Here is a 24,842-nt window from a genome sequence, read left to right on the forward strand (position 1 = left end):
CCAGTCGGCTGGCACTAATTTCCACAGCCGGAACCCACATCCTCTCCTCAGGGCCTTATCCCCCTATAGTGTACCAGATATTGAAGGGAACCCCGAAGAACTCTTGCGTCGAGAACCCTGGAGATCTCGAACTCTAAATTTCCATCAACCAGAACAGGGGGAGGAGGCAATGGCGATGATTCCACCGGTTTCACATATCTCTTCAGTAAAGACTTCTGGAACACATCATGGATCCTCCAAGTCTGCGGAAGATCCAGACGAAGCGCTACTGGATTGAACACTGCAGATATTTTGTAAGGGCCAATAAATCTTGGACCCAGTTTCCAAGATGGTACTCTCAGTTTAATATTTTTTGTAGATAACCACACCAGATCACCCACACACAAGTCCGGACCAGTCATACGTCTCTTGTAAACCATTCGCTTATACCTCTCACCCATCATCTCCAAATTCACCTGGATCCTCCGCCAGATAGAAGACAAGGCAGAAGAAAATCTCTCCTCCTCTGGCATCCCAGAGGAACTAGTCCCAGAGAAGGTACCAAACTGAGGATGAAAACCATATGCGCCAAAAAATGGCTACTTACCAGTGCCTACGGTTATTCAAAGTAAACTCTGCTAGAGACAAGAATGAGGACCAGTCCTTTTGATTCACGGCCACAAAGCACCTCGAGTAGGTCTCCAGGTTTTGATTAGTACGCTCTGTCTACCCATTCGACTGCGGCTGAAAAGCCGAAGAGAACGAAAGTTGAATGCCAAGCCGAGAGCAGAACGCCCTCCAAAACCTGGAGACAAACTGCATGCCCCATCAGAAACCACATCCAAGGGAATGCCATTATCCACAAAAATCTGAGCATTGGACAGACTGGCTAACGATACAAATTGAGCCATTTTACTAAAACTGTCAACAACCACCAAAATTACAGTTTTGCCGGAGGAACTCGGCAGATTCGTAATAAAGTCCATAGACCAGTCCGTCCAAGAACGAGACAGAATAGACAAAGGAAGAAGTGAACCAGCAGGTCGAGTATGAGCAACCTTTGACTGTGCACAGGTTTCACAAGCTGCTACGTAATCCTCAACACTCTTATGTAACCCGGGACACAAGATCAAAGGTGGACTTGCCACCAGGATGTCCAGCAAGGACAATATTGTGATGTTCCTTAAATACTTTGTATCGCAGTCCATCAGGAACAAACAACCTCCCTGGGGGACAAGAACCAGGAGCCCCCTCCTGGGCTCCCAACACCTCCATCTCCAATTCGGGATACAGAGCGGAGACCACCACCCCATCAGACAAAATCTGAGCAGGATCCTCTGAATCACATCCCCCAGGAAAGCTGCGAGACAACGCATCAGCCTTGACGTTTATAACCCCCGGGCGAAAAGTAACCACAAAATTGAACCTGGTAAAGAACAGTGACCATCTGGCCTGTCTAGGGTTCAGACGATTGGCAGATTGCAGGTAAGCCAAATTCTTATGATCCGTATATACTGTAACAGGATGAGATGCCCCCTCCAACCAGTGACGCCATTCCTCAAAGGCCAATTTGATGGCCAGCAATTACCTATCTCCTACACCATAATTCCTCTCGGCAACCGAGAGCTTCTTGGGGGAAAAAAAAGCACACAGAACCCATTTGCCAGGAGATGAACCCTGCGACAGCACTGCTCCAACCCCCATCTCTGATGCATCAACCTCCACCACGAGTGGCTGAGACACATCGGGCTGCACCAGAATTGGAGCAGACACAAAACATTCCTTAATAGCCGAAAAGGCCTGCAATGCCTCATCCGACCAGACAGACATGGGTGCCCTTCTTAGTCATATCGGTCAGAGCCTTCACAATGGTAGAATAGTTTAAGATACATTTTCTATAATAATTGGTAAACCCCAAAAATCGCATCAAAGCTTTCTGATTCTCCGGTCGGTCCCATTCCAGAACCACCCGGACCTTTTCAGGATCCATACGAAAACCAGAGTCAGAAAGCAGATATCCTAGAAACGGAAGCTCCTGCACAGAAAACACACATTTCTCCAATTTGGCATATAATTTATTCTCCCGAAGGCCATTTTCCACTCATCCCCTTCCTTAATTCTGATCATATTGTAGGCCCCTCTTAAAAACAACTTGGATAACACCTTGGCTCCAACAATCTTATCAAAAAGATCAGAGATCAAAGGAAGGGGATACGGGTCACGGACCGTAATACGGTTCAATTCTCGGAAATCCAAACAAGATCTCAGTGATCCATCCTTTTTCTTAACAAAGAATAAACCCACTGCCACCGGAGACTTAGATGGCCTAATATGACCTTTTGCCAAACGCTCTGCAATATATTTCCACATGACCTCTCTTTCAGGTTGAGAAAAATTGTAAAGCCGAGACTTTGGCAACTTAGCCCCTGGGATGAGATTAACTGGTTAATCATAGTCACGATGAGGGGGCAATTCCTGAGCCCCACCCTCCGAAAAGACATCCGCAAAATCTGAGAGATACTGAGGTAAAGCCGTAGTAGACACACCAGAGATGTACCAAGACAATTGTCCCAACAAAATTCACTCCAACCAATGATCTGTCTTGCTTGCCAATCTATAATTGGGTTATATTTTGTCAACCACGGTAACCCTAAGACTATAGGAGTGGGTAAGTCCTTCATGACAAAACAGGACATGATCTCAACATTTGAATCGCCCACCCTTAACAGAATACCATGAGCAATATGAGTGAGACTCCTTTGAGAAAGAGGGGAAGAATCAATTGCAAAAACTGGAATCTCTTTCTAAAGTGCAAGTACTTAGACCCAAATTTTGAAGAAAAAGCAAATCAATAAGGTTTACCCTAGCACCACAGTTAATGAATACTTCAACAAAAAAAATTCTTGAGTCTAGCGCCACCATAGCTGGAAGGAGAAAACAAGTATTACAGGGAGCTTGCATACCTGCTTGCTCCACCACCCCATTCACACTGCCAAGAGTCAGGGATGTTTCTTTTTTCTCTTTAAGTAAACCTCTTTGTGATTCTTTCTCATCAACATGTGGTTTAACAAAAGGACAAGCAAAAATAAAATTGCCACTTTTCCACAGTAATAACATCATGTGGGGATGTGCTCGTGGTAGGCTACGGTAGCGGCGGCAGTATTGAGGCAATCATAGACAGTCTTTGTGATACACTGTGACTTTATTCACACCAACGGCATAACAGGCAATGTGCAGACCACACAGGTGCATATCCACATAGTGCATAAAACAAAAGTCCTTCCATAGAAAATAAACAGCAGGTTTGAGTCACCTTGTTTTGGACAGACCACAGCAGTTCTGCAGGCTTCTAGGCTATCTGCCTTTGTCTCCCTCAGGCCAGAGCCCCTTCGGCTCGTAGCACCACAGGTCCCAGGGCTATCCTTCAATGTGTGCTGCGCCCACACTCTCCTTCACCAGCACTCACTCTGTCTGTGGAAATCTCCAGCACAGCAAGACACACCCCACCCCCATCATCAGCAGGCTGGGTTCTTAAAGGCCCAGCTCCACCAAAACCTGGGCTGGCCGTGGGGAACAGTAAGAACCGGCCCGGACACGCTGCGCCAGCAGCATTCGCCGCTGTAACCGCAATGATCCGGTTCTTACTCCACCGAGGCCAGGACCTCTGGTGGCACGTATCGTCCGTCCATTATTATTCCGGGGACTCTCCTACATATCCCCCCCCTTTGTTCACCCCTGAGGGCTTGAACATACCGTTCAAGCCTGAGGGGGTGAACACACGCACAGCAGTGTACCCGGGACAGGGCATCTGCGTTCCCCTGTAAGCGGCCGGCCCTGTGCTCAACAGTGAACTTAAAGTTTTGGAGGGACAAGAACCACCTGGTAACCCGAGCGCTCCCCTCCTTAGCCCGACTCATCCACTGGAGAGGGGAGTGGTCGGTCACCAGACGGAACCTTCTCCCCAGAAGGTAATATCTGAGAGACTCGAGTGCCCACTTGATGGCGAGGCACTCTCTCTCCACAATGCTATACCGGGTTTCTGCTGGGGTAAGCTTGCGGCTTAGAAAAACCACGGGGTGCTCTTCCCCGTTGAGCTCTTGGGAAAGCACAGCCCCTAGTCCTACTCCCGAGGCATCTGTTTGAACTACAAACTCCTGCTTGAAGTCGGGCGTCACCAGAACTGGGGACTCACATAGGGCCGACTTCAAACGGGAGAACGCCTCCTCCTCCTTCTCCCCCCAGCGAACCATCACCGACTTTCTACCCTTCAAGAGGCCGGTTAACGGGGCTGCCAAGGTGGCAAAATGGGGAATGAACCTCATGTAGTACCCAATCAGGCCCAAAAATGACCGTACTTGCTTGGACGTACGAGGCCTGGGCCAATTCCGGATTGCTTCAACTTTATTTACTTGGGGCCTAATGACTCCGCGTCCAATCACATACCCCAAATAGCGAGCTTCCTCTAGTCCCACCGAGCATTTTTTTTGGGTTGGCAGTTAACCCCGCCTTCCTTAGAGAATCTATCACTGCCTGAAGTTTTGACAAATGACCCTCCCAGTCTGGGCTAAACACGACTATATCATCCAGATACGCGGAGGTATACTGGTGATGGGGCTTGAGGACGACATCCATCAGACGCTGGAACGTAGCCGGAGCGCCATGCAACCCAAAAGGCAACACCCTATACTGAAAAAGCCCCTCCGGGGTGACAAAGGCCGTCTTCTCCTTTGCCGCCTCCGTCAGAGGTACCTGCCAGTAGCCCTTCGTGAGATCTAGGATCGAAAAATACCGGGCTTTTCCCAGCCGCTCTATCAACTCGTCTACCCGAGGCATGGGATAGGCGTCAAATTTTGATACCTCATTCAATTTCCTAAAATCATTACAGAACCGTAATGAACCATCCGGTTTGGGAATAAGGACAATCGGGCTAGCCCACTCGCTCTTTGACTCTTCTATGACCCCTAGACGTAGCATTGATCTTACCTCCTGCGAAATGGCCTGTCGCCGAGCCTCCGGTACTCGGTATGGTCTTAGGCGGACTTTCACCCGGGGCTCGGTGACAATGTCATGCTCGATCAAGGTGGTACGTCCAGGAAGGTCAGAGAATACGTCCCTATTCCGACTAACAAATTCTTTCACCTCTTGTGCTTGTTTGGTCGACAGTCCGTCCCCTATCGTCACCCCAGCGGCGCTCTCCGGAACACCTGGTGACCCCGGGTCACTCCCTGACGTCCCGACAGAGGGCGGGCTGTCTGCAAACAAATTCTCTCTGTCTCTCCAAGGTTTTAGTAGATTCACATGATATACCTGTTCGGGCTTCCGCCTCCCTGGCTGGTATATCCTGTAATCAACTGGGCCCACCTTCTCCTTAACTTCATAGGGTCCTTGCCACCGGGCCAAGAATTTACTCTCGACCGTGGGCACGAGTACAAGAACTCGGTCCCCCGGGTGAAATGTCCTTACCCGGGCGGTTCGGTTATATACCCGACTCTGGGCCAGTTGTGCCGCTTCCATGTGTTCACGGACGATCGGCAACACGACCCCTATTCGGTCCTGCATTTTTCCTATGTGCTCTATCACACTTTTATGAGGCGTAGGCTGTTGCTCCCATGCTTCCTTAGCGATTTCCAGTAGCCCACGGGGATGTCGCCCATATAACAACTCAAAGGGCGAGAACCCCGTGGACGCCTGGGGCACCTCCCGTACCGCAAACAAAACATAGGGCAACAGTAAGTCCCAATCCCTCCCGTCCTTAGCCACGACTCTTTTTAGCATGGACTTCAGGGTCTTATTAAACCGTTCTACTAACCCATCGGTTTGGGGATGGTAGACGGACGTGTGCAGGTGTTTAATATTTAATAGCTTACACAATTCCTTTGTTACTTTGGACATAAAGGGTGTCCCCTGGTCCGTCAGAATCTCCTTTGGTATCCCCACCCGGGCAAACATACTCATGAGCTCTTTAGCTATTACCTTGGCCGACGTATGGCGCAATGGGACCGCCTCCGGATAGCGAGTGGCATAGTCTAACACTACCAGGATGTGTTGGTGACCTCGGGCTGACTTAATAATGGGGCCTACCAGATCCATGGCGATCCTTTCGAAGGGCACCTCTATAATGGGCATAGGTACCAGTGGACTGCGATAGTGAGGTTGGGGGCTAGTCAGCTGACACACTGGACAGGACTGACAGAACCTCCGGACTTCCTCATATATCCCAGGCCAATAGAACCGTTGTAGAATTCGCTCCAGCGTTTTCTTAACCCCTAGATGACCACCCAACACATGCGCATGCGCTAAATCCAAGACCATTCGCCGGTAAGGCTGGGGCACCACCAGTTGTTCCACCACCTCCTGCCTCACCTTGTCTACCCTATATAACAGGTCCTGGTTATAGGCCAGGTGAGGAAATACGGTATCGGCGCCGGGACGCTGGGCAACACCATTAACCACCGACACACCTTCTCTAGCCCGCAATAACGTCGAATCCTGGAGCTGTGCGGTCCCGAAGGTTTCTCGGGGTACCTCCAGATCCAGGATGGACGAACTTTCTATTGTCTCACCCGCCAATACTTCTAGGGGAAACCGGTCAGGGTTACACTCTACCTCCTCTACGGTGACCCCTACAGCTGGGGTCCCTGCCTCGGGGTCCTCGGGCTCGGGACCTGGACATTTTCCTTCCCCATAGGTAGGCAACCCGTTCCTCCACAAAGTCCAGAACAGGGGAAAGTCCCTCCCCAATATTGCAGCATAAGGGAGCCGTCTCCCCACCCCGACGACATGTGGTACCTCCTTTCCACCCACTGCCAGGGTAACCTTAGTGGTGGGATACTCCCTGCGATCCCCATGTATACAGACAATGGTAAGGGTTCGCCTTTCTGGGAGTTTTTCCGTTACCAGCGACTCATGGACCAGAGTTACCAGGCTCCCAGAGTCCAGCAGGGCCTGCACGGAGTGTCCATTAACAACGACATCACACACCGGAGGGTTGTCCGCTGCCAGCAGGGGGTCAGCTATATACACCGGTTGGGCATAAAAAGAGGACCGGCGAGCGAACCCGCAGTCCATGGGTTCGGATGCCCTAGGGCAGTTGGATGCCACATGTCCCCAGTCCTGACAATGCCAACATCTGATCCTCGCAGCCTCCCTCCTCCCCAGGGTATTCCTCCCACGGACTGGAGATCCACTCCCCTCCTTATGTGGTGGGATCCCTTTTTCAGGATCCCGGGTCGGCAACGGGGGCTGACGTGACTTCGGTAGTACCGCTGAGTCCCGCACCAAATCCTGAGTGGCCATATACCTCTCCACCAGGCTAACCAGTTGTTCCAGGTTGCCTGGATCGCCTTGTCCCACCCAGCGCTGTATGGCTCTCGGGAGGGTACGCACGAACCTGTCGACCACGACCCTTTCAACCATCTGAGAGGTGCTCAATATTTCAGGCTGAAGCCATTTTTTTACTAGGTGAAGTAAGTCATAGGCTTGTGACCGGGCGGGTCGGGACTCGGCAAACACCCACTGATACACCCTGTGCGCTCGCACATAGGTGTTTACCCCCAACCTGGCCAACACCTCAGTTTTTAGCCTCTCATAGTCCTTGGCCTCATCGCAGCTGAGGTCAAAATAGGCCTTTTGTGCGTCCCCCACCAGAAAAGGCGCCACCACCTCGGCCCACTGCTCCAACGGCAGCCTCTCTTGCTCCGCGGTTCTTTCGAACACCATCAGGAATGCCTCTATATCATCTCCCGGACCCATTTTCCTCAGGGCGGATCGGACTTTGTCCCTGGCGGTAGACACAGTCGGGGTTGTCGCAGTTGAAACTCCTTGCAGGGATGTTCGCACCGACTCTTGCATGGCTGCCAGCTGCTGCATTAGGAGATTGTTTGTTTGCTGCTGCTGTACATTACTCTGAATCAGGTGCTTAATGGCCTCCTCCATCTTGTCAGGAACCAAAAAACTTGCAGGCCTGATATATGACATGCAGTCCAACACAACTTTTGCCTCAGGCCTGCCTCACTGCAGGAATGCCCGCTCCAAGCCACCAATTGTGGGGATGTGCTCGTGGTAGGCTACGGTAGCGGCGGCAGTATTGAGGCAATCATAGACAGTCTTTGTGATACACTGTGACTTTATTCACACCAACGGCATAACAGGCAATGTGCAGACCACACAGGTGCATATCCACATAGTGCATAAAACAAAAGTCCTTCCATAGAAAATAAACAGCAGGTTTGAGTCACCTTGTTTTGGACAGACCACAGCAGTTCTGCAGGCTTCTAGGCTATCTGCCTTTGTCTCCCTCAGGCCAGAGCCCCTTCGGCTCGTAGCACCACAGGTCCCAGGGCTATCCTTCAATTTGTGCTGCGCCCACACTCTCCTTCACCAGCACTCACTCTGTCTGTGGAAATCTCCAGCACAGCAAGACACACCCCACCCCCATCATCAGCAGGCTGGGTTCTTAAAGGCCCAGCTCCACCAAAACCTGGGCTGGCCGTGGGGAACAGTAAGAACCGGCCCGGACACGCTGCGCCAGCAGCATTCGCCGCTGTAACCGCAATGATCCGGTTCTTACTCCACCGAGGCCAGGACCTCTGGTGGCACGTATCGTCCGTCCATTATTATTCCGGGGACTCTCCTACAATCATTAATGCAGCCTCCTAAAGTACCTTCTACCAGACTGACCCATCTGCATGGGTTCCTCCCCTACCTCAGAGTTACATGTCATATCACCCTGGGGAGCAGGTGAGACAAAACCACTTACAGAAGGGATCCCTTGTGCGGAGGGAACCTTACACCTCTCTCTAATACGTCTATCTAACCGTACTGCCAAAGACATAGCATTCTCCAATGTATCTGGGTACTCATGAAAGCTAGTGCATCTTTCAATCTCTCAGATAACCCCTGACAAAACTGACTACGTAACACGGGGTCATTCCACTCAGACTCGGTAGCCCATCTCCTAAACTCAACGCAGTAAGCCTCTGCAATATGTTCACCTTGTAATAAATTACGCAATTTTGATTCCGCCATCGAGACCCGATCTGGATCATCATAAATTAATCCCAAGGCTTTAAAAAAATTCTTCCACCGACTGGAGGGCCAGAGAACCGGACGGCGGAGAAAAGGCCCAGGATTGCGCGTCCCCTTTTAGCAGGGAAATTATTATCCCTACCCTCTGACTCTCATCACCAGACGAAGATGGACGCAGCCGAAAATACAACTTGCATGACTCTTTAAAGCGGATCAAGTCATCCACACCCCCTGCAAATCTATCAGAGAGAGCGACATAAATTTGACTTCCTCCAATTGCACCCGATGCCAGAGCATTCTGACACCATGTGACCGAATTACGCAGATCCACAACCTCTAGGGATAATCTCTGCATGCGATCAACTATCACCTCAATTGACTCCATCTCAAAACAGCTGAGAAATGGTAGTCAAGATACACAGAAAATAAACAAGTGTCTAGGCAAGAAGCTGGGGATAAACGTCACCTCCTGACAAATCCCTACCAGCTTCCCCTAGACTTCTATGCCGACGTTTAGACCCTGAAGGTGGGAATAACATGTCCTCGGGCCTGGGTTGAAGATACCCTAAAATCTCTTAAGATGGTGAAAGGGGGAAAGAGGCAGCCTGCTCCCTCAGAACAGCCTAGACAGACAACCACAAGAAAACAAAAACCAACTGATCTTTACTGAGCAGGAACAGCAAATCCTTCCTTCCTTCCTCAGGACACTGGGAGTGGGTGTAATTTAAACTCAAACCAACGACCACACCCAGTGAAGGGAGGCGGATATAGCTCAACTCCAAAACAAAAAGGCTACACACGTGCTGCTAATCTGGCAGACCTCCGCACATGACCTGAGCAGGGCATGACACCTGGTCATTATATTACGCATTGTCTCCTCTGGAGTGGCAGCGTAGTTTAATTACAACAAGTACTTGCTCCATTTAAGTGAATGCAGCAAATACTTGTCATTACACAGCACCAACGAAACTTCTGAGACTACAGGCAGTGTAATGAACAGGAAGCAGCAATCTTATGGAGCTCCACCTCCTCTTCAAACAGCTGATTGGTGAACTTAGCCTCGCCCAGGCTATTCATACTATTCGTGACGTCACTGGGCCTGCGGTAAACCGCGAGAAGGCTACAGCGCTACTGCCAGCGCCGCTGCCTTCTCAAAAAGCTGATCAGCAGGTGTCCCGGGTGTCGGACCCCTGCCGATTTTAGATGCTGATGATCTATCCAGAGGATAGATCATCAGTTTAAAAAAAACGCAGAACCCCTTTAAAGCCTCATGCATACGACTGTAGTTAGTTTTTTTTTTTTGTAGGTCCCACAAGATGAACATATGGAAGCGGACACCACATGGCATGCCCTATTGAAGTGAATAGGTCCGCATCCAACCTGCACAAAATGCGGTTCAGATGTAGACCAAAAATATGGTCGCATGATCTGGTAATGTCAGACTTAGGATGTGCAGTGATTTCCTGTTCTGAACTCTGTTCTTTATGCAGGATCACAGAGCCTTATAACGATTTAGAACACTGTGTTTCTCTGCCCAACCTTGTACCTACTGAATTATACTGACATAATGCTGTCAGTGTACTGTAATTCAGTAGATGCAGGGTTGGGCAGAGACACACAGCATTATAATGCATTACAATCCAATGAAAAGCAGTGTTCATAAAGGGAAATCACCTTCCAACACGGAGATTACAGGTATGGAGCTATTTGAACTGGACTCTGCATTTCAAGCACTAACTTAAAGAGACCCTCTTCATTGTGCCCCTTTTCCCAGGTCTCGGCTCTCTAGCACATACCTTTCCTGAAATATTCCCAAAAAATGTATTAGCCAATAGAAGCCTGGTCACATGACCTTTATTAGCCAAAAGACGCTCGCAGGCCCTTAGTCTCCACATACACACAGTTTTACACCATGTTTCCATAACACCCAGCCATTTTTCTTTAAAGCTGACCTACAGCAGTGAAGGGGCAGGGCGCTGTGGATGACACTGTTAAGGGAGTGAAATGCTGTGGAGGTCACAGTTAAGGGGACAGATGATGGACTTTAAAACCCCACCGCAAGGTCCCACTAAGCCAAACCCCCTCCCACTTCACAGCCGACGGGGATTATAAAAATGAAAGTAAAAATCAACTTTTGTCAGCTGCAGGGGTGGGAGGGACTGTGACTTTCTCCCTGCAGCTCACTCTTAGACAGCACAGGCCCTGCGCCGGACGGAGGTCAGGGAGTCAGAAACCCGGACTGTCCAGCTTAAAACCGGACCTCTAGGCACCCTAGGGGCAGACTGCTGTGGAGGTCACAGTTAAGGGGACAGTCCACCATGGAGGTCAGTGTAAGGGGGCAGTTTGCTGTTGGGGCCACTGTTAAGGGGACGGGTTGTTGTGGAACTCACAGTTAAGACGATGGGGTGCTGTGGAGGTCAGTTAAGGGGATGGTCCACTATGCAGGTCAGTGTTAAGAGGCAGGGTGCTGTAGAGGTTATTGTTACGGGGCGGGTTGTTGTGGAGGTCACATTTTAAGCGAATAGAGCTCTGTGGAGGTCACTGTTAAGGGGGCGGGTTATTGTGGAAATCACTGTTAACGAGATGGGGTACTGTGGAGGTTACTAATAAAGGAGCGGCTGCTGTGGAGATCACTTAAAGGGGAGGGGGGTACTGTAGATGTCACTGTTGTAGTCGCTACTGTCTATCTTTTACCGACACACACAAATATTAAATGACATAGATGAAATATACCAGTGTGAAGCCGGGTCCTTCTGCTAGTAGATATAAATAGTAGTTCTCACTGAAATAGTATTTGTGTCTATCTATGAATGAGATTCCCAGCTATAAGATGCAAAATAAAAGGAAAGGTTCCAGCATTTCGTATTCCGGTTATTGCTTTGTCTTTATTTAATTACTGGTTGCAGATTACATCTTGTTGAAATCGTATCCCACCACCGAAACAGGTAAACATGTTTCGAACTCCAACGTCCTTAATCCTAACCCTGTGTGGTGGTCAGCTTCAGGGGTAAAAATGGACATCAACTTCCAACAGAAGAATAGGGAGGGTGGAAAGGGAAGGAAGAAAAAAGAAAAAAAAGGGGGATGGGAGTTCACCCTGGGGTGAACACCTCACAATCAATCAACTGTCACACTTATATTCAAACACCAAAAGTTGTTTTACTCAATTACATAAATAAAATCTATACATTCCATAAATGCATTCATTTCCATACAATAGATCACAAAGAGAAAAACAGGAAGAAAAACCCAGTGTTGAACAAATTGTCTACCCAAAACTGCATGGTGTGAACATCACAATGAAACACACTGTTAGGTTACTTTTCACACTGGCGTTTCTGGGTCCGCTTGTGAGATCCGTTTCAGGGCTTTCACAAGCGGCCCAAAACTGATCAGTTTAGCCCCAATGCATTCTGAATGGATAAGGATCAGTTCAGAATGCATCAGTTTGCCTCTATTCAGCCTCCATTCCGCTCTGGAGGCGGACACCAAAACGCTGCTTGCAGGATCGTATCAAAGTTGGGCATATTTGCATGTCCCCCGCACTTGGTAAAAACCCAAATATTTCATCCAAGTGCTTTTAGGTTTACTAGAGACACATATGAACAGAGATGGAGACAAATAATTAGCTATGGTGGGGGGTCGCTTTGATCCGATCCTATATCCATTCTTTAAAAAAATCATATTGGGAGGAACTGGCAACTATGTGAGTACAAGTATAGGTCTTTTGTCATCTCCCATTTCTTTTTTTGTGCTTTTATTTTTATTTTTTATTTGTATTTTTATTCATATCTATAGTTTTGGATTTAAAAAGGAGCTCTGTTCTTTTTTTTATTGTTTGCTATATCTAGAGCTTTTGATAACATCTGATTGCATACCCTCTTTGTTTCAAACGTGTTCCAATTAGTTGTGATTCTTTTTGAAAAGCTATATCACTACTACAGTTTCTCCTTGCCCTTATAAATTCACCCACTGGGATGGCCTTTATTGGTGTGATGGATATTTGCCTTTAATATGGTATTACCCGAGACCTCCATGCGGAAGGTCTCTGTGTGAATATTCTGATTTGGAATTCCAGTCAGTTTTAAATCCAAATAGCACACAGATTGTGTCCCCATATGGTGGGTAAATTTAAAATGTATATGTATTTATTATTAGCAGAATTTATAAAGTCTGGTATGGCAGACACATCAGTGCCCCAGAAAAGGAGGAAATCGTTGATGTATCTGCCATGCCAGACTATTGCATCCGAAAAAGGGTTTTAATCAGAGAAAATAAAGCGTTCTTCGCAATATGTCATAGTTATGTTAGCAAGTGGTGAAAATTTCGCTCCCATTGACACACCCTCAATTCGTACATAAAATTTGTTATCAAAACTAAAATGAATTCTATCTATATCTGTGGAGGTGATATTCAAGTGCTAAAATAGCTAAATTGTGAGGGATAAAGTGAATTTACATCCAAGGTTAACCAGGTATATCTTATACTCCATGGTTTTTCATAAAATGCTCGTAAAAATCTTTAATATACCGTGCTATAACATATCCAATCACAGTGGAGAGCGTCACAGCCAGGGAGAAGGTGAGTTTTTTTTTTCCCTCTCCCTGGCTGTGACGCTCGCCACTGTGATTGGATTGCGGCACAGACAGGGAGAAGGAGATGCCCATTGAGAAACCTTGGTGTGTCGTCCTCCCTGTACCGATGCTCAGGATTAGCATTCTGAGCGCGGAAACTACAGGGGAGAGTCACAAATGTATACACTAAGTACATTTGAATTATGAGGTACATGAGACAAGTGATGTAAAGCAGATCAATATGAGTGGGGGAGTAAACAAACAGTTGTAGCAGTAAATTGTACATAAGAAGTGTGAAAGTTTTATTGTCCGCTAATAGATATCCAGTCCATGAATGTGATGAACCCAAGAGGTCTGAGGGGCACATTCCTTAAGAGATGTAGAAGTACAGTAAGTATATCTGTGAGACACATTCATTCCTGATCTGACTGTATCAGAGGTCTTCATGAGCTTGTATTCACAGATTCTCCTTTCCTTCTGAGATTAAAAATTCCCTTTTAATATCAAGACTTTCATGTCTGTGATGTTGTGGTCATGGCTGCAAAAGCGTTTCTGTACATGCAAATCTTTCCTTTCTTCTTTCATTGTATCGAGTACAAAAAAGATTTGCAGCAAAAATCTGTTTTTATCAGTATTCAGTTCCATTTCTATGATCCCTTTGTTTTTGGCAATTGTGTCCAGATTTCTTTATTTTAATATTTATTTATTTTTTGGTTAGGCTTTGTTAAACTATCAGTCGCCGAGCGGTTTTCAGTCAAAAATTCAAAGTTTCAGTACTGGTTTTCTCATGCACATCATACACATTTGTGGTCTCTGTAATCTGAGTTATGGCAAGGTGCTTGTCAGTAATTAATGCATCCAGTCATTTGAATATGAGTGTTATTTTGCCTACTATACTGTATATTTTAAAGGGACACTGACAGGCCCCAAAAGCATATTTAGGGGTATATATGACAGTATAGGTCTTATAAAGGGTATTAGAATCATCTAAGTATCCCCCTGTCCGCCTCATAAATACAGTAATCTGAAGTTTTAAAACCTGCTTTCCTGGTGTTCAATCTGCCCAAGGGGCGATGCTTCATATCAACTTGCGCCCAGCCAGCCTCGCCACAACTGCCGTTTGAAGCGCCGCCCAGCTCATCAATATTCACTGAGCTGGGCGGCTACTCTGAAGCGCTGTACTAGTGTCCCCGGCCATCTCCAGCGCATGCGCCCGGCACCCTCACTGGCCGGGATCGCATTGTGCGTCTGCTTCATAAAGATGCGCGATGCGATCCCGGCCAGTGAGGGTGCCGGGCGCATGCGCTGAAGATGGCCGGGGACACTAGTACAGAGCTTCAGAGTAGCCGCCCAGCTCAGTGAATATTGATGAGCTGGGCGGCGCTTCAAACGGCAGTTGTGGCGAGGCTAGCTGGGCGCAAGTTGATATGAAGCATCGCCCCTTGGGCAGATTGAACACCAGGAAAGCAGGTTATAAAACTTCTTTTTACTGTATTTATGAGGCGGACAGGGGGGATACTTAGATGATTCTAATACCCTTTATAAGACCTATACTGTCATATATACCCCTAAATATGCTTTTTGGGCCTGTCAGTGTCCCTTTAAGAATTATTTCGCCTTACAGAAATATTTGCCTGAAAGTTATGAATTATAATGTAAATCTAGACTAGAAGACTGATTCCACAGCAGGCTGAAAAAAATTAATTACTTAAAAGGGTTGGCTACCTTTTTGGTAACTGTTGACCAGTGTGTTTGTAAGATAATTATACAGCATTTACCAATATAGCCTTTGTTGATATTCTGCACTATTATTTATTTATTTCGTAAGTTTTTCTCTCTTGTTTACAAATTTATTTGTGCTGTCCACACAGAGGTCTTGTCCATAAAATGGCTGCTGATGGAGGGTCATGTGACCAAGCAAATCGTCCCCATGTAATGTCTTCTCCCTTCAAACACACTGCACCTGCCATCTGTACTTGTTCTGTTGGGAATTTATAGGGCAGGTGCAGTGTGTTTGAAGGGAGAAGACCTCACATGGAGGTGATTTTCCTGGTCACATGACCCTCCATTAGCAGCCATCTTATGGACAGGACCTCTGTGTGGACAACACAAAAGACTTTGTAATGAAAGAGACATACCTTATAAAATATAGAAAATGGTGCAGAATTTCAACAAAGACTATATCAGTATGGCTACATGCACATGACTGTGCTGTTTTTTGCGGTCCGCAAACCGGCCCATTGTAGACATGCCTATTCTTGTCTGCAAAACAGACAAGAATAGGACATGCTATATTTTTTGGGCAGGGCCACGGAACGGTGCAACGGATGCGGACAGCACACAGAAGTGAATGGGTCCGCATCTGAGCCGCAAAAAAGGCGGCTCAGATACGGACCAAAACAACGGTCGTGTGCATGAGACCTAAGTGTAATATAATCTTCTTACATACACATTGGTCAACTGGTGAAATCCAGGGTGAAAATCCTTCGCATTTCCGCAACATGATGAGAATGCGCTTTTGTGTGTTTTGGGGAGCGCAGCAGTGATTATTATATGTAGTTTGCAGTTTTATAAAAAAATAAAATAAAAATGTATTTTGTAATGTAACTGTCAAATGATTTTCCCTAGATGAGTGATGTACAAGCTGGAGGTGCCACAGTGTTCCCAGATTTTGGAGCAGCGATCTGGCCAAGAAAGGTAAGTTATCTACAAAGGACTCCACAGGGGGGTATTGCCAAAATTACATAGAATTATTTGTCAGTGCTCAGGTATTCAAGCCTATATTACCAAAAGCAGTTTGCCAGTTTGTGGTAATAACTTTTTTCAAGGTGAAAATGATGGAAATTTTGGCACAAATCTAAGTCTGCTTATAGCGAGTGTAAAGTTTAGAGCTCAAATTAGTCCAAATTTTAAGAGCCCTATTAATAAATTGAGGCCCAGTCGCTCCAACTATTTATTTTGCTAAGACTAAGATACTTCAGCTTTCCTAAATGTAGGGGGCAGAGTAGAAAAGGTGAATAACTTTGCTTTTCTAATTCCGAAATAGCCCTATAAATGTAAGATAAATATAAAAGATAATATTTTTTTAAGTGTGTCTACTAAACCTCTTAGCAGCATCCACTATATAGATACGGCTGATGTCCACAAGAAAAGTATGGTGCGACATCAGGAATCGAGCCCGCGCCATACATGGCTGGTGTTTGCTGTCTTTTTACAGCTGCCACCTTCCTGCAGTAGTCCTTGATCAAGATTTATAAAGCTTCATAGAGAACACATGCACACTCGGCTGAACCAAGCATGCATGGGTATAAGCAGGTTCAGAGGAATAGCTGTTGGTCAAACAGATATTGAGCTAACTAACAGCTACTGTGTAATATCACTACAAGAAAAGGAGGAAGTGGTGGTGGAGTATGATTTCTTAATGAAACTACAAAGGGAGTTCATAGCTTGTAATCTTAGGGATACAAGATTTCTAGACGCAAAATAGTAGGATTCTGTTTTTTATTTATTTAGGGGCTTCTTCATACCATTCTTATCCTGTTGTATTTTGTAGCTTTTTTCAGGCATTTTTGCACATAAAGTGTATTCTTCACATTTCATAACATATCCTCTGTACAGCTGTATGGGTAAAAAACATTGTAAAAGTAAATAAAACTTTGGAGGTCTAGGGGAGAAAAACGTCAGGCAAAAACACCAGACCTAGAGCATGCAGCAACCAAAAAAAGTAAAAAAAAATAATAACACTGATAAAAAAACAACAACAAAAAAACATTTGTGTTTTTAATGTTTCCATAGACTTCCATATCCTCCTTCATGCCAAGCTAAATTCATATCTAGTGTCAATCACATTTGGTGTACAAAATAGTCAAATGAGCGACACTTCAGTGGATTTAGCAGACACTATTATAATTTAATAATGATGACCTTATTTGTTTTAAATCAGAATCATTTTTATTGGTTATCAATAAAACTATTAATAAAATACAGATTTGTGTGCAATCACCAAGATCCTGTCAGTCAGTTACATGGACAGAAACTTAATGTTATGATAATACAGAACAATACAAAAATTGCAGGATTTTACTAAATTATGACGTAAAGTCATGATTTTATTAAAGACACTGAGGCGAGTATTGCTTTTACCTTCTTTACTGAATCTACCATAGCAGCAAAGAAAAAAGGTACAACAAAGTGGAAACCATAGTAACAACTCCTCCCCTTATCCCAGTATATCAGTCCTTGTCTGCCTGGGATCCTCCTCTTTCTTTGCGCCTCAACCAGCGCTGTTCAAAACCGGAACGACTGACGCTGAAACAACAGGGTAACGAAAACCTCTTGAAACCTGTCGGCTTGGACCGCAACAATCGGACATCCGACCGATCAGGAACTGTGTAACTCAAGTGCTTGAAGCCGTTAGTCTCTCAACCTAGGAAAAAAGGATATAAAGAAAACATTGTATGACCATAATCCAGTGCATCAGAAAACGTAAGATCTACGTGTAGAAAATACTAACAATCTCGATATCTTGACCATAGCGTAAACAGACATTACATACTCACCCAGGGTCTAACGAGGGTGTGTCCAGGGAGGGCAATACTCGCCTCCGTGTCTTTAATAAAATCATGACTTTACGTCATAATTTAGTAAAATCCTGCAATTTTATAACAAGACACGGAGGCTCATATTGCTTGTTTAAAGCTGAGCCACTAAAGAATCAAAAGCGTGTGTTGCCAGTCTAAAGTAAAACTCACAGAAGGTGGAAGTCCTGGACCAATCTGCCAATCTCATAACATCTTCTAAGCGTGCTCCCGATATCGTCATTGAAGTAGCCGTCGCACTGCGAACCGAGTGTGCCGTGAAAACAGTCGTATCAATCCCAGAAAGGGAGAGAATCCACTTAACCCAGCGAGATAAGGTAACGCTGGTGACCGGAGCAAATGGACTGCGAAAAGATATGAATAAGTGGGGAAGAGAAGGCGACCACAAGGGACGGGTTCTATCTTCATATTCCCGCAAACAAGCCACAGGACATAATTGTGGTGATGCCGGAAAACCAAGAGCCCCAGGAGGCTCTATAAGCTCGCCTCTTTCCGGGTGCCCAAGCGCAGTCCAATAGGAATCTAGACGTTCCTGAAAGGCCAGCGCCTCCTCCTGGACTCCCGAGATCTTGCAGGCCAGGAGACGTAACGATCCGTTCTGTAGGAGTGGATGAAATTCTCCTGCAGGCCCTAGAAGCAGCGACAACTGATCGGAAAGAAGGAGCGGAAAATCCACCAGAAGTTCCAGGATTTGAGGGAACCAGGACTGCGTTCTCCAAAAAGGCACAATCAGAATCAGGTTCGCCAACTGCTGACGGACTTGGAGTACCCTCGGGGTAAGCGCGAAAGGAGGGAACGCATACATCAGCGCGTCTCCCCAGTGTTGAAGTAGAGCGTCTACCGCTTCCGCCAAAGGATCCGGCCTTCAGCTGAATAACCTGGGCAGCTGGGTATTCAACCGGGAAGCGAACAGGTCGACTGAAAAAGGACCCAAAAGAGGGGAAATAGCAGAAAATACCGTCTCGTCTAATCTCCAGTCGCTGGAGTCCGAGATGTAGCGTGAGCTCCAGTCCGCTAGGGTATTGTGAAGGCCCGGAAGGTATTCCGCCACCACGGAAATGTTCCTGTCAAGACAGAATTCCCAAAAGTCCTTCGCCAAATGGGTCAGAACAACCGACCGTGTTCCCCCCATGCAATTGACATATCTGACAGCTGATATGTTGTCCATGCGGAGTCTAATGGCTGTACTGACAACCCCATTGGCAAAACTGCGAATGGCAAACAACCCTGCAAGAAGCTCCAGGGCGTTGATGTGAAGACAGGATTCTTCCTGTGACCATGGACCGGCCGTGGAAACTCCACTGCAATGTGCTCCCCACCTGTACAGGCTCGCATCGGATTCTATGATCAGATCCGGTTGGGGACCCACAATGGCCCTGCCATTCCAGACCGATAGGTTGTGGATCCACCACCTAATTTCGTCTTTCGTTTCTGCATCCAATGTGACAAAATCGGCGTAAGAGGCCCCCGTCCGAAGATTAGCGATTTTGAGGCGCTGCAACGCCCGATAATGGAGGGGGGCTGGAAAGATGGCTTGGATCGAGGCGGCCAGAAGTCCGATTACCCTCGCCAAATGTCGCAACGACATCCGGGGCAGTCGAAGGACATGCCGCAGCTCCTTGCGAATGGCCTTGATTTTGGAGAGAGGGAGACTGAGGGATAACTCTACCGAGTCCACTTGGAATCCCAGGAACTCCATCGACCTGGCAGGGGTCAGACAAGACTTCTCCTGGTTGACGATGAACCCCAAATTGGAAATGAGTGACACCGCCATGTGAAGATGCTTCAGCAGGAGAGAGTGTGATTGGGCCATGATCAAGATATCGTCCATGTAGAAGATTAGACGGACACCTCTGCTGCGGAGCCATGCCACCACTGGGCACTTGATCTTGGTAAAGCACCAGGGGGCGGAGGAGAGGCCAAACGGAAGGCAGGTGAAGCGCCAAGTCTGACCGTTCCATAGGAACCGAAGCAGGTCTCTTGAAGAGGGAGACACTGGAACCGTGAGGTAAGCGTCTTTGAGATCTATCTTGGCCATCCAATCGCCTGGAAGGAGCAGATCTCTCAAAAGATGGATGCCCTCCATCTTCAGATTGATCACGGGGCGCATCTGGCCCCCTTTCTTTTGCACCAGAAAAATACAGCTGATCACTCCCCTTCGATGTAGCAATTCCGACATTGTACAGTTATATTGAAGGGGGAGCCGGGATGGAACTTGGATCGGCAATCAGATCCATCGTGAGCCCCTGTACAGTAGAAAGAACCCATTGGTCGGAGGTTATGCCTGGCCACACATGAGAAAAGAACCGGAGTCTGCCTCCGACACAAGGTAAAGGACGAAGAATAGGACTTACCAAATGGTCGTCGGGAGTTCGGATTTCCTCTGAAACCGCATGACCGGAAAGGGGCGCCTCGCGATGGGAAAAAGGCCGGCTGGTGTCTCTGCTCCTGGAGGGATGCTCTATACGTAAAGGAGCCTCTGCCGGAGCCCCGGGCATGAATGTTGGAACGGCCCGACAGTCGGCCCCTAGAACTGCCGGCCCTGTTGGAAAAACGCCCCTGAAAGACCCGACGCATCGATGTTTGGGCCTTATCGAGAGCCGTAAAGGCTCCTACATACTTTCCCAACTCTTTAATAAAAGAGTCGCCAAAGAGCAATCCCTGGGCATCTTTGCCTGCTTCAGTCAAAGCCAAGTTAGACAACTTCGGCTCGATTTTCATCAGTATAGCTTTACGCCTTTCAATGGCGAGCGAGGCATTAACATTACCAGCAACGCAAATGGCCCTCTGGGCCCAACCTCTCAGTTCTTCTGGGTCCACTTGGCTACCTGCCGCTTTAGCGGACTCAGCCATGTGAAATATTTTTGCTAAGGGACCTGTAATGTCCAGTAATTTATCCTGGACTGCCTTTAAAGCAGAGTCCAGCCCTTTGCGGGGATTAAAACCCGTCTTCGCCAAAAATTGGACCATCTTTGGATCCACTGAGGGGGTTTCACACACTTTGTGTGGTATCAAAGGACGAGGGCATTCAGCCCGTAATTTATTACGCGATTCCTTGCTAAGAGGATTGCAAGATAACGAGGCGCGTTATCTTGGGATGGGGATGGCCCATCAGTCTGAGGTGTTCTGGAGGCAGTAGGTAATGGCCCTGGAGGCGGGACCGAGCCCTGAGCAGCGGAGCTAGGACGAGCCATGAGGGCCTGAGAGATAGACTGGGTCAATGCAGAGGACATTGAACCCATGGCGGCTATGATGGCATTAGAAATAGATTGTTGTAGTGCAAAATCGTGATCATCCGGGTGAAGCACCTTGGACCTCCTATCCTGAGTAGGGGAAACCTGTCCTGCAGGAGGGGGGGGGGGGTCATTAGGGGCCACAGAAGCAACAGAATTTTTCCTAACAGACATAGTAGCAGAAGGGACGGCAGGAGTTAGTCACCCCAGCCAGGAAGCAGCAGATATTGCACTAGAAGAAAGAAAGAGACAGCAATGTAGCACCAGTACGAGCAAAATGTATATATAAGTGGAGGAATGGATTTGTTAAGGCACTGGTACTCGCAGGGTACAGAGGGGCACAAAGAACTGCGTGGATGGCCAACAAAGCAGAGCGGTGCTGTCCGGTGCGTTCAGTGCGGTGGAACTCACAGGGACACCGAAATCTCGCGAGATCTCGGTGTCCGCAATAGGCCGAACAACCAAAGTCCCGCACTCGTGAGACTAAGGCCGAGAGCAAAGGAAAATGGCGCCCGAAATCTCGGATCGTGAGACTTCGGGCGGAGAAGAGGAGGAGGACAGGGAGCGCGCGAAATGGCGGATGCAACCTGAGGTAACCAGGGAGGAAACGAAAAGTAACAAGAAAGAACGCGGTTCACGCCAGGAGGGCAGAGGAGCCGCAAGGTCCACCAAAGGGGCAAATATAACCCTAGGGAGCCAATACGGGAGCAAATAAGGGAATACAACCTGTCGGGAAATAAATTATACATATGACAAGGCTATCAATAAAATAACAGACCGCAATAAGAAAAAACAGCAAAATGATGTTAATGAAAAAAAAACTAAAACCCAGAAAGGGTTAACTCAATCTAGCTAACAACAGATGTACCAGACCCTGAGCAGCGCTACAGAGCTGGAGAGTACTTATCTGCCTGGTAGCAGCAAAGAAAGAGGAGGATCCCAGGCAGACAAGGACTGATATACTGGGATAAGGGGAGGAGTTGTTACTATGGTTTCCACTTTGTTGTACCTTTTTTCTTTGCTGCTATGGTAGATTCAGTAAAGAAGGTAAAAGCAATATGAGCCTCCGTGTCTTGTTATAAAATCCTGTTGATATCTATTTAACTTCCTACCCAGCTTCCCCCCCCCCCCCCCCTTGCATTGCCCTGCAGAGAGATAATTACGCCCATTTTACTCTCATTTTTATTTATTAATCATACCTCAAAAAGGTCACATCAATGTAAATTAATAGTAAATTGAGCGCACAATCCTCACTTAACTTGAGCTAAGTTAAATGTCCCAGTAGGGACAGTTGTCCTCTCAGGTAATCCCTTGTCAGTGCTAATGAAGCCAATTTCCCGGTTTCTAGCCAGCCCTGCCATATTGACAGGACTTTGTTTGGACATTTTCTCTTAACATACAGTATATCCCTCTTTTTCAAGGCGTAAAATTGTATTCAACCTATTTATGTATTCCTGTTTGGGAGGCTTACCCCGTATCCAATGCTTAGTAATTAAAACCCTCGCCTGGAGCAACATTCTGTGAATACATAAAGATGTTTTATCGTCTGTTCCTGGGGAATCCAGTATGCCCAACACACAGACTTTGGGGTCATTGGGTAATCTTATCTGGGTCGTTACAACTATGATTTCTCGTATCTCTTCCCAATATTTTCATGATGACCGTATTTGGAATAAAAACTACAATGCAAATGTGATCAGAGTCTAACATAGTGACAGGATTAAAAAAAAAAAAAAACTTTAAATCTTAAATTTCGGCCTATACCTTGCAGGCAAGCAGAAGTTTACACTGCAAATGTAAAACTAATACTAACTGAGATGTGTAAAGTTCATATATACCACAAGAGTTTATTCTCTCAAAACAGCTGAGAGAGACTTTGCCTTCATTCAAAAATGTAATAAAACTGTATAAGGGTACTTTCACACTAGCGTTAGAAGAATCCGGCAGGCAGTTCCGATGCCGGAACTGCCTGCTGGATCCAGAAATTCATATGCAAACGGATATCATTTGTTTCCGGATCTGTCTTACACATGCATTCAAATAGCAAATTCGACTTCTCCGGTGTCCTCCGGAAAAACGGGTCAGTCAATGCGGCAATTTCCTGAACACTTGGCATTAATACATTTCAATGGAAAGTGTCCCGGAATGGTGACCGGAGAAAAAACCGCAGCATGCTGCAGTATTTTCTCTGTCCAAATACTGTAAAAGCTACAGAATGGAAGACATCCTGAATTCAGAATGCATTAGGACAAAACTGATGTGTTTAACGCAGACTTCCACCTTCATAAAGCTTTGCATTAAACAGTGATTTTAAGCAAAAATTGCATGAAAATGTAACTTTAACTTTAATGTTTTCTGCAAAAGTTGTACGTTGTGAGGCATTCCTACATACCACACAGCTAAAAATGAAAACGCTAAAATATGCCAACCAATTTTTGCATACAAATTAATTAAGGGCTTATGGGGGTCATTTATTAAGACTGGCGTTTCAGACTTAATAACCCCTGTGCTGGTGCCGGCCTCTATATAGCTTTGGCGCATCAACTGCCAGTCTAAGTCTACTTTCACACTGGCGTTTCAGTTCAGTCTCCATTCCGCTTTGGATAAAACTGAGCCAAACGGATCCGTCCTGGCACACAATGTAAGTCAATGGGGACGGATCAGTTTTCACTGACACAATCTGGTGACAATAGAAAACGGATCCGTCCTCCATTGACTTTCAATGGTGTTCAAGACAGATCCGTCTTGGCTTTGCTAAAGATAATACAAAAGCATTCGTTCTGAACGGATGCAGACGTTTGTACTAAAAGAGGCGTAGAAAATGATAAATGCAACTGGCCTACCGACCCTTCCCCGCCCACACCGTGCCCTTTTTTTTTTTTTTTTTTTTTTTTTTTAGACCTGGCGTGAGTGAGGAAAAGTGGCAGATTTTAACGCAAATAACCTTTGCGCCACAATCTGCCACAAATATTCGACACATTTAGTAAATGACTCCCTATGTATTTATAAATTCCCATCCCCTATGCAAGATCTGACCACAATCAACACTTAGGCTACTTTCACACTAGCGTTCGATCGGATCCGTTCTGAACGGATCCGATCATAATAATGCAGACGGAGGCTCCGTTCAGAACGGATCCGTCTGCATTATTTTAGCATATAACCGCTAAAGTGTGAAAATAGCCTCGTACGGATCCGTCCAGACTTTCAATGTAAAGTCAATGGGGGACGGATCTGCCTGAAGATTGAGCCATATTGTGGCATCTTCAAATGGATCCGTCCCCATTGACTTACATTGTAAGTCTGGACGGATCCGCACGGCCAGGCGGACACCCGAACGCTGCAAGCAGCGTTCAGCTGTCCGCCTGTCCGTGCGGAGGCGAGCGGACCGGAGGCTGAACGCCGCCAGACTGATGCAGTCTGAGCGGATC

General features: G+C 46.8%; 1 protein-coding gene across 5 annotated transcripts in view; it reads left to right on the plus strand.

Moving 5' to 3' along the window:
- Nucleotides 1–24,842, plus strand: part of P4HA2 (prolyl 4-hydroxylase subunit alpha 2) — a 172,053-nt gene that overhangs the window by 130,536 nt on the left and 16,675 nt on the right. For all 5 annotated transcript variants that reach the window (XM_044280783.1, XM_044280788.1, XM_044280787.1 and 2 more), the window contains one exon: nucleotides 16,209–16,277. In XM_044280783.1, coding sequence (XP_044136718.1) covers nucleotides 16,209–16,277 — 69 coding nt within the window. The remainder of the gene's footprint in view (nucleotides 1–16,208; nucleotides 16,278–24,842) is intronic.

The sequence above is a fragment of the Bufo gargarizans genome, chromosome 2, assembly GCF_014858855.1.
Source record: "Bufo gargarizans isolate SCDJY-AF-19 chromosome 2, ASM1485885v1, whole genome shotgun sequence".
Classification (NCBI taxonomy): Eukaryota; Metazoa; Chordata; class Amphibia; order Anura; family Bufonidae; genus Bufo; species Bufo gargarizans.